This window comes from Triticum urartu, chromosome 1 (genome assembly GCF_003073215.2).
Source record: "Triticum urartu cultivar G1812 chromosome 1, Tu2.1, whole genome shotgun sequence".
NCBI classification, from domain to species: Eukaryota; Viridiplantae; Streptophyta; class Magnoliopsida; order Poales; family Poaceae; genus Triticum; species Triticum urartu.
In genome coordinates this window covers 464,561,529-464,571,779 of record NC_053022.1, presented here as the reverse complement: position 1 = coordinate 464,571,779, position 10,251 = coordinate 464,561,529, and the positions used below count along the sequence as shown (strand labels likewise).

Here is a 10,251-nt window from a genome sequence, read left to right as displayed (position 1 = left end):
CCACAATTCATCGGTCTCAACAAACACACCGCAAAAAGAAGATTACATCGAATAGATGTCCACAAGAGAGGGGGAGAACATTGTATTGAGATCTAAAAAGAGAGAAGAAGCCATCTAGCTACTAACTATGGACCCGTAGGTCTGAAGTAAACTACTCAACTTCATCGGAGGGGCTTGGATGATGATGTAGAAGCCCTCCGTGATCGATGCCCCCTCCGGCGGAGCTCCGGAATAGGCCCCAAGATGGGATCTCGTGGGTACAGAAAGTTGCGGCGGTGGAATTAGGTTTTTGCCTCCGTCCCTGATCGTTTGGGGGTACGTAGGTATATATAGGAGGAAGGAGTACGTCGGTGGAGCTTCGAGGGGCCCACGAGGCAGGGGGCGCGCCCTCCACCCTCGTGACCGCCTCGTGGCTTTCTTGACGGAAGGTCCAAGTCTCCTGGATCTTATCTGATGAGAAAATCACGTTTCCGAAGGTTTCATTCCGTTTGGACTCCATTTGATATTTCGTTTCTCTGAAACACTGAAATAGGCAAAAAACAGCAATTCTGGGCTGGGCCTCCGGTTAATAGGTTAGTCCAAAAAATAATATAAAAGTGGAAAATAAAGCCAATATTGTCCAAAACAGTAGATAATATAGCATGGAGCAATCAAAAATTATAGATACGCTGGAGACGTATCACGTAGTATCATGTCATGAATCATGGTCGCTGCACAATTTCATGGAGAGTTGAGGCGTAGACTCTCACGAGTCAGTCACCTACAGCTTGAACGCCCTAACCAAGCATTAATGGACGTATTCCCGACTATCTAAAGATTACACAAGAAATCTCAATGCAAACATAAACAACAATAGCTAAACGTCGGTTGCCTGAAAATCCGATTTGAGTCAGTCGATTTTCACTAGAAGAAAGGAGGCGCCGGGTGGAAGGAAGAAACACCCGCAGCAGGGGGCTCGCTGAAGAAGCTTCCCCATGATCTATCTTAGGGGGGGGGGCAGCGGTGGTGCAAGTTGATTGGAGAAAATTTGGCAAGGCCCAAGGCTAGAGGGATGACTGGGGCGGAGGCAAGACTGACGATTGGGGGAGGTTCAGGGGTGGACGGTGCGGGGAGGCGGTCGCGGGCAGCGGGAGAAGGCGGCCCGGCCGGTGGCAGCAGGCGGCTTGATCGGGTGTAGAAGCAGGGGTAGAAGATGAACAGGAAAAGAGTTAGGAGGTAGAAGAAGGTGTGTAAGCCATTGAATCTACATCGAAAGGCTGAAAACCGATTCGGCCGGCCCTATTTCGATTTTCAGTCGACTGGTATATAGTCTGTCCCAACATAAATAGCAAACAAGCATTGCCGATCCTCTAATCCAAAAGTAGGGTGGTAGTGGGGACAATCCGCTATGGAGATGCCTAGAACATCCACATTATCATATATTTCCCATCATCCCATTCCATCCCCGTTTACATGACTGGGTGTAAAATTTCACTATGCCCATGCCCCACCAGGGAACGTTGCTCATTAGTGTCCCTATTCCCATAAAAAAATACTCATATACATAATATGATACTCTATAACATATATACATGATGTTGTCCTTGGCCCGCTAATGCCCATCCAAGTCGTATTGACTTCTTGGTCATGTTGGCAACTAAGGTGAGAATATGAGATAGGTTTAAGATTTTTTCGGGGCTTTTTTCCACAAGATTGTTTGTGGATATTTTAAGGTTGACCGCAACGCCGCAATTAAAAACTGGGTTCCCGGTGAGTATTGGGTATGGGGAATAAAATATCATTTCCATCCCTGTTGTACCCTACGAGGAATAAATTAGTTCGGTAACAATTTCCATAAAAATGTTTTTAGGCCATTCCAACCCTTAATAGATTATAGATGAAATCCCCATGAGTTTGACGGGCATGGGATCCCGTTGCCATCCCTATCCAAATAACAAGACAATACAAAGGCGACCAACTCAAAAGGAAAAAAAAAACAATACAAGGTATACATAGAGATAGAGAGTAAGACGGATGTTACATGCAAAAAAAAAACGATCGAAAGGGATATAACACGGACGCACGATTCACACGGTGCATGGTTGATCAGACGGCGCGTGTTACATCAACGGGGTGTTTTAATACGGGGTTCACGGGCTAGATGAGGTGGACCAGTAGAATTACAGATTAGGAGGGGAAGGCCTCACACCCTTCTGAAAATCAGGGGGCGTAAAACGCCCATGATCGTCCGTAACTCTAGCATGATTGCTGTTCGTGTCCTTTAGGAGGAGGGGGTTGCTGCTGGTTTGGCGCGTGCGCTCCGTAGCCTTCTGCGGGAGGAGGGGGAAACTGTTGCTGCTGGTTGGGTGCGTGCGCTCCATAGCCCTGTGCCGGAGGAGGCGGGTAGGGCGCTTGGTCGTACGGCTGCCCCTGGGGCGGTGCAGAGTACTGCGGGTAGCTCGGCGGCGCGGGCGGCGCCTGCCCCTGGGGAGGCTGCGGCGGGAACTGCGGCTGCCCCGTCGAGATCTCGGCGGCGCCCGCCGGCACCTGCTCGCCTTCCTTGGGCGCGGCGGTCTCGGCAACAGTGGCAGGCTGCGTGCGGAGCATGACGTAGGAGGTGATCCCGAGGGCCGTGGCGACGAGCGTGAGCGCGGCGCCGCCGGCGAAGATGCCGTCTAGGGGGATGTAGCAATAGCCGGACGCTGACGTTTCACGCGTCCCGGGGGCGTTCGCGGCCGCTTCTGCCACCAGCATCCCAAAGGCGACCGCCGCCACAATCCTGCATGCATGCATGCACGTTTAAGTGAGCACTAGTGGTTGGTCACCCACGCGCGACCCGCGTGCTCCGGGTAGCGAGCGATCGGCCACTCACCATGAGAAGACGGCGCAGATGACGCCGATGACCCGTTTGCTCTGGGAGGGGATGGCGCGGGGCTTGCAGCAGCCGCAGCAGCCGCCGATGGCCGCGAAGATGATCTGGGCTATGGCCAGGAAGATGGCCGCGCACACCCCGAGCCCGAACGCGGGGTTCTGCGGTTTCAGGCACACCCCGATACCCTCGTACACGTCCAAAATCTGCGAGACATATATCCGCAGTTTCAGCACAGAACAAGAAGAAAACACACGCACACATATACAGACCATGACCAAGAATCCAAGCAAACACATATATGTACATATGTACAGTACGCAGGGAGATGAAAGTAATGGGGGGCTAGCTTACAGTGAGCTTGGTGCCCTCGGCAGAGAACCCCAGGATGGCACTCAGCACCCCGAGAGAGCCGACGACCGAGCACACGATGATCATCTTCAGATCCATTTTCATGGCCATTACTCTCGATCGAATCTTAACCTTTATCGGGTTGTGGTCGACTGGCGTGCACCCGCGTTTATATAGAGGGAGTGGCCGCCTGACGTGATTCTGCCTGGCAAGCCTATGTCACTGCCAAGCGGAAGACTTTTGCGGCGACCACCATCACTATGGTCTGGCCATGTTCCGCGTAACTCATATCACCATTACGTTTTTTTAATGCTGGGACATAATTATATAAGAAAGCTAATGCCTTGTACTAGGAAGTTGACATGGTAGACAGCTTTGCCGTCACGGCATATATCCATATGGTTCTGCCGGCGCGGTAAGTACAATTCTTTTTCTCCCCAAGTTGTAATGTAGTCAAGAGAGGTATCTGTACGGAGTATTGCACTCGATTTGTTTCACACTGTCGTCGGCGACGATCGATCTGTAGCATGGTAATTTCGGTGCAGCCAGCATCGTGTATACGGCATAATTGTCTCTTGGTTTTATCGTCCAGCAGGCATTAGGACTGATGGGGCTAAGAGCATCTACGGTCGGATATAGCTAACGCGCCCCACAAATGTTCACCGACGCAATAAATTTTTATTCCACAATAGATATCTCATTTAGCAAACTCTAATCAAATACAATCACGTACATCATACTGCCTCTACGATCATCCACAGATACTACAACAATACATGTCTTCGGATTACCAAAAATCGGCATGATCTATATACATAATAAGCTATGCACAAAGATAATCCATGGCTGTCCTTGCCTTTCCAAGCGCTCTTAGCGTCTTTGTTGTGAAAGTAACGCTCAAACATGCAAAATGGATTAAGCCGGATCTGCTTATTGCCGGAGCTGTTCGGCCCGTTATTGTCCTTCTTCTCTTGGAGGGCAGTCTGACCATATCACGGACCACCGGACTTGCTTGGCACGGGCGCATGTTTCCCTCCTCTGTCGCTACTGGACGATGCAGGCACGAGCAGCTTCCTCGTACAAGGCGGCGCGACGCCCCTCCGCCTCCGCCATGTCGGCAGCGAGGCAGGCCTCGCCCTCCCGCGCCCTCAGCTTCTTACAGTGGGCACACAGATCCCTCTAGCACTCATACTCCTCCACGTCGGAGATGGTCCGATAGACAGGCCTCGAGCTTCCAGCTTTGGCAGATCCGAGCACCCATTGGGCCGCCACAACGGAGTCCTGCCGGATCGAATCCGAACTTGATCGTGCGCATACGCCCTAGTCGATGGATTGGGACTGATTGGAGTTGGATCCACTGCCCGCCGTGTCGGAGAAGGCTGGGATCATCAGAAGGGAACTTGGGACGGAGTGAAGTCAAGTGGAGCAAAGTGGCTAGGCTTTAGTCTAGGATGCGGATGTGAACGAATATATATGAGGTTGGGGTGGGTTAGCATGGGCCGGGTACGACATGGCAGATGCCCCCTGGACGCATCTAGACCTGCCCACATTCGTCCCAAATTTAGGCTAAATATGAGAGGTATCGGTCAGCCCGGGCATATAGGGTCGGTATGAGAAGCCCGTCTGGCGGTTTGTTTTGACTAGTCAATGACCGGACCGTCCATCGGGCGTATTGGGAGGTTTGGGCGCCCGGCAATAGATGCTCTTAGAGCATCTCCGACTGTTGGAAATATGTCCTAGAAGCAAAACATTGTATTATTATATTTCCATGTTTATAATTAAGAGTTTATATTCTATGCTATAACTGCTATGATCCTGGAATATGCGATTCAGTGAAAAACTCGTATGCACGTGTGGAATGATAAACGACAAAATATGATTCCTAGTCTCGCTTCTATGACTAGCTCAAGTGTTGTTTGTGGTCATGTTTTTCGGATCTTGAGATATTGTTAAGTGTAACGATAGTCTCAAAACGACATTGAGAATATGACGTTAGAAGAACGATCATATTGAATTGACCCAACTTGATTTTTATACTTTGGGATGCTATCGTCACAAGTCAATCATCATAACACGGAGAGTTCACACATGCTTTAATTCCTCAGACCATGAGAGTATTTGTAACACGATGGTCATAACGACAACTTACAGGTTCAACAAAAAGTCTGACAAAGAACTAGATAGTTCAAGAGTGGGATTTTCTCCTCCGACGATGGAGAGATATTCTTAGGGCCCTTTCGGTGTGACGGCATCCATCGTAGTCTAGCTATACACAGGTGACTAGGTCACGAGATGCCGGAACATGTCAACGAAAAACAAGAACAAAACTGGTAGTGAGGAGACCGGTATAGTGAGCATGAGAATTATTCAAGGGGATACTGATATATCTCATCTCGGTGTTGTAAAGTACCGCGAAGTAAAGGAAATATCACATGATAACCAAGGTTCACTTGAATCTCATTCGTGTACTCATAGGGATCGATATGGACGTCCATGGTTCCACTATCGGTCATTGAATTTGTTCAGGTCTATATTTTACCGAACCTACAGGGTCACAAGCTTAAGGTAATCACGATCTGCTGAGTGTTAGTAGGACATGAGTAATGAGGAAATATTTGTGAAATAGTTTTATTAATATTCGAAATAGGTTTGAGAAGAACCGAAAGCGTTTCGGAGTCACCACAAGGATTTCGGGGTTTATCGGGTAATACCGATAAGTAATATATATGTGGAAAATATTTCTAGAGATGTTAAATTAATAATAAAAGTCTCCAATAATAGCTAGAAGGCTTTTATATTCAATTAAATATCAACGGATGTTAAAAGGCCAAGTGGTGGAAAGGCAATTGGGCCACATGGGCCTAATAGGAGGTGGCGCCCCCTTTTCTTCTTCAAGAAGGAAGGGGGCGAATTTGAGGGGGACTCCCCGTCCTTGGCCAATGCAATGGGGAAGGGAAACCTTCCCCCCTTGTGGCGCCCCTCCCCTCTCCTGCAACCTATATATACTTGAGGATTTGTCCCTTTGTAGACACAAGTTTTGGAGCTTCCTCTAGTTCTTTAGTTCTAGTTGATCCAATTAGAGCAAGATCTAATCATCTCTGGTCCTCATAATTAGAAGCCCATTGTGGTTCTAGTCTTCTCCCTCTAATTCTCCGGCACCGATTCGTTCTGACGACGAAGCACTACCGGGTGGTGAAGACCGTACACTTGCAAAATGTAGAGAGGTTGTGCTTACGGTCTTTCATTCAAGGGATTGTTCGTGGATGGTTCGAGGGATCATTCCTCGACGGTTCGAGGGACTTCAAGTATGATCTACACTGACTCTTCTTCCACTGCAACTCGGAGTTGATAACGATCCGATCCAAACAACATCTTCATAGTGTTCCTGGTTGATAGTAGGACGATTTTTTTTGTTTTCTATTACGTTTCGCAACACCAACACACTCCCTTTTCCTAATCAATTTCATGTATTGAGATAGTTGAGGCAAGAAAATGCTCCAATAGATTTCCATTCTCTAATAAATTATTGAGACGTCCCAATAATCAGCCCCTCCACTCCCAATAGAATCCGCAATTTCACCCCCTCCCCACTCCCAATAATTGCCACATGAGTGCATAGCCGTGTGAGACCACTGCGTCATTGCCAGAGACCTGTCGCCACCCACCTGCTCACCATCCCCGATGTCTTCGGCAGCCGAAGACCGACGCATAGCCATCGCTGCTGCCGCTTGCCGACCGCCGTCACCGCTCCCTCGCTCACTGCTGCGCTGCCGCCACCCACCACAACACCTCGTAGCCTGCTGTTGTAGACCACTATGACGCCAGACCGCCGCCGGAGTGTGTTGAGCCACCATCGGAGAAACAACGACATCGCATTGACAGGCGGGCCCTCAAAGTCGGATTTAGTATCGGGAAATAAATTATTGGGCTGTGAAAAATCACCTCACTTGCAAACCCTCCCTAAATTATTGGTACGGCCAAAAAATGTTTTTTTAAAGAAGCCAAAAAATGTTTATTGGGTTGTTTTTATTCAGCGCTCTATTGGAGATGCTCTTAGGTCCCGACGATTTTTTATCCCCCGTATGGTCACTAGGACCCTTTTGTTTTACCCCGCAACATTTGCCGACGACTCTTGACCCAATGAATGAATCAGGATAATGCTAACTGGCGAACAATCGTTGGGAATAAACTGTCGGCAAACGCCCGTAGCCATTTGATCGAGATCAAACGATGACATTTTTCTCAAAAAAAATGTCTTCTCTCAAAAGAAATTGGCATGCTAGTCTGAAGAAATTGCTGCTCCCTATGACCAAATTGCCATGAAAATCGTTCACAAATGTCGTACATCCGCCCCAGCAAACGTTAGCTAGTTAAGGGGTCCAAGAATCAAGGGTACACAGTCAAAGGGCATTATGCCCAAAACTAGAAGCAAGGGAAACAACTCTACAGCTAATTAATTAGAAAGAGAGGGATGATTGGAAATGAAATATGTTTTTACCTGATAATTCAACCCAGAGCCCGGGCTCGGATGAGCCAAGTAAACAGTACCACAATTTAAAAAGGAAAAATAGTTTAAAAAATTCTAAAATTTTCTATGGTGTAAGATGTTTCTGTGCGTGAACTCGATCCAAAATTTTGTGAAGTTTGAACATTCAAGAAACTCGTGAAAAAATGACAAGCGGTACTAACGGGGATTTGGAGCCCGGCCCAAGGTTTGTCTAAAACCGTCTTCTCGAACCACCGCCAAGGGATGCGCAACGTTTGGTTTAAAAGCTGCAGGTGAGACTCGCTGCAGGTTTAGAGCATTACTAGTAGAGTCTTCAAATCCTCAAACCTCTAAAAATAATCGTTTTTTACGGTTTTCGTCAAAAAAACACCGTAGACTAGAACCTCTAAACCCTCAAACCCGTAAAAAAAATTAGAGGTCCAACCCTCAAACCACTTTGCAATCTGTAGAAGTAGGGGTTGAGGGGAAAATCGCCCCCCAACCCGCACTCCTCCTCCTCGCTCGCGCGGGAGCAAACCGCCTCCTCCTCCCGGCCTCCTCCTCCCGCCGCCTCCTGCCGCGCCGGCCATGGAGGGCCCCGCCGCCGCCGCGCCCCCGCCCGCCGCGCCCGCCTCGCCCGTCCCGCCCGCCTCGCCCGCCCCCGCCCCCGCCCACCCGACCGTGGCCGACGTGGTGGCGACGACCCACGTAGGGGCCAAGCGGCGGCGGGCGGGCCTCGCACCTCCTCCTGCCGCCCCGACCACCGTCACCGCCCCGGCGCCCGCCCTCGCCGCCTCCCCGCCGCCCGCCCCGACCACCAAGAAGAGCCGGCCGAAGGCGGCCTCTCATGGGCCGCGAGGGGTGGCCTCCAAGGTCGTCGGCTCGTCCCCGGCCGTGACCAAGCCGCGGAAGAAGCCCGCGGCGGCCGCCGTCGCCGAACCTCCTCCCGTGCATGAGGTGTTCGAGGAAATGGCAACCCCATCCTCGTTCATGGACCTCCTCCAAAACGCGGAGGTGGACCTCGGAGCTCCGCCTCTAGACCCCTTTAGGGTTGGTGGCGACTTGGAGGAAAAGGAGGAAGATGAGGAGGATGAAGGGGATGACGAGGAGGAGGTGGCCGAGATAGGGGAGGAGGCATTCACCGCCGCTTCCCGCCCACACGCGCGGTCGACAAACTACACCGAGGCGGAAGATGTCATCTTGGTTCGTGCTTGGGCAGCTGTGGGAATGGATGCAACCACCGGCACCGATCAAACCGGTAAACGGTATTGGCAAAGGATTGAGGACGTCTATTGTAGGATCAAGCCGAAGAATAGTGGGTTCATCCATCGCACTTTCCGGTCGCTTCAAGGCCGGTGGGAGTTGATCAAGCCCGCTTGTTCTCGTTGGAGTGCGTCCATGGACCAAGTGATAGATGCACCACCTAGTGGAACCGTGGAGAGTGACTATGTGAGTACATATTTCTTCACTATTTTGATTATGTGTGTGCACTATGCTATTGGTGGGTTCTTATGTGATTTATGTGTGGTTGATAGGAGACAATTGCCGGCATGAGGTACAAGGAGATGGCCGCTTCCAAGGGCAAGCCATTCTCATTTAAGCATGTTTGGTCAATTCTTCAAACCTTTGACAAGTGGAAGTTGAGGGATCAAGAGACCGCACTCAAGAAGTCGGCAATGCTAAGGATGGATGATAGTGAAGATGAGGAGGACAGGAACTTGGGCAAGCCCGAGGGAACCAAGAAGGGCAAGCTAACGATGAAGATGGAAGAAGAGGCGTCAAGCCTAAGGGAGAAGATGGACCACATGATGAAGGCAAGAGAGGAATTGACAACAAAGACATTGGAGACGAAGCTTCTTATCACCAAGAAGAAGAAAGAGGTCAAGCTTGCACAAGTTGAAGCAAAGCGTGAAGAAGCAAAGCGCAAGGCCGAGTTGGAGGAGAGGATGATCAAGCTCAAAGAGGCAAAGGTATGGAAAGAACTCATGGTGGAAAAGAAAGAGCACATGATGATGTCCAAGAAGGACATGGATGAAGACCAATCGTGAAATAAGGACTCCAATCATCCTCCAGCCTCCTCAGCGATTTGGGCTTCCTGGCCGTTGGATCGAAGCGCTTGATGCGATCTGGGTCGTCGGATCAAGCCCTGGAATGACCTCGTCTGTCGGATAAAAAATAGTTACTGCTGCAATGAACAGTTTCACCTCGACCGTGCCACCGCGCGTAAATAGCCTGCCCCGCCAGGGGCATTTTCATCATTTCACTCACACGGGGTATAAATGGGCCGGCTCCTGTGGAGGCAACCCTAGCCGGCTCCCCCCCTCCCGCGCGCCTCCTCTCCCTCTCTCTCGTTCCCCTCCCCTCCCCTCGCCTCCCCTCCCGCACGCCTCCTCTCCTCTCGCCCACATCACCGCCGCCGCCGCCACCCACCTCCCCGCGCCGTCGGCGGCCAGATCCACCGCAGTAAAGCCCCCCCGGAGGGAGGACGAGGAGCACGACAGCGGCGGCAGCGGGGAGGAGCAGCAGCAGGGCAAGGCGGCGGCGAGTGGGCGCCCGCCCTCTCCGT

At 50.7% G+C, this 10,251-nt stretch overlaps 1 protein-coding gene across 1 annotated transcript; it reads right to left on the bottom strand.

The window, feature by feature from the left end:
• Nucleotides 1-2,235: 2,235 nt before the first annotated feature.
• Nucleotides 2,236-3,336, bottom strand: LOC125532913. The gene is made up of 3 exons (XM_048696774.1): nucleotides 3,203-3,336; nucleotides 2,852-3,054; nucleotides 2,236-2,758 (listed from the first exon to the last, which is right to left on the bottom strand). The coding sequence occupies exons 1-3, from the start codon at nucleotides 3,308-3,310 to the stop codon at nucleotides 2,236-2,238; spliced, it is 834 nt and encodes a 277-aa protein (XP_048552731.1). The 5' UTR covers nucleotides 3,311-3,336.
• Between the last annotated feature and the right edge of the window lie 6,915 nt (nucleotides 3,337-10,251).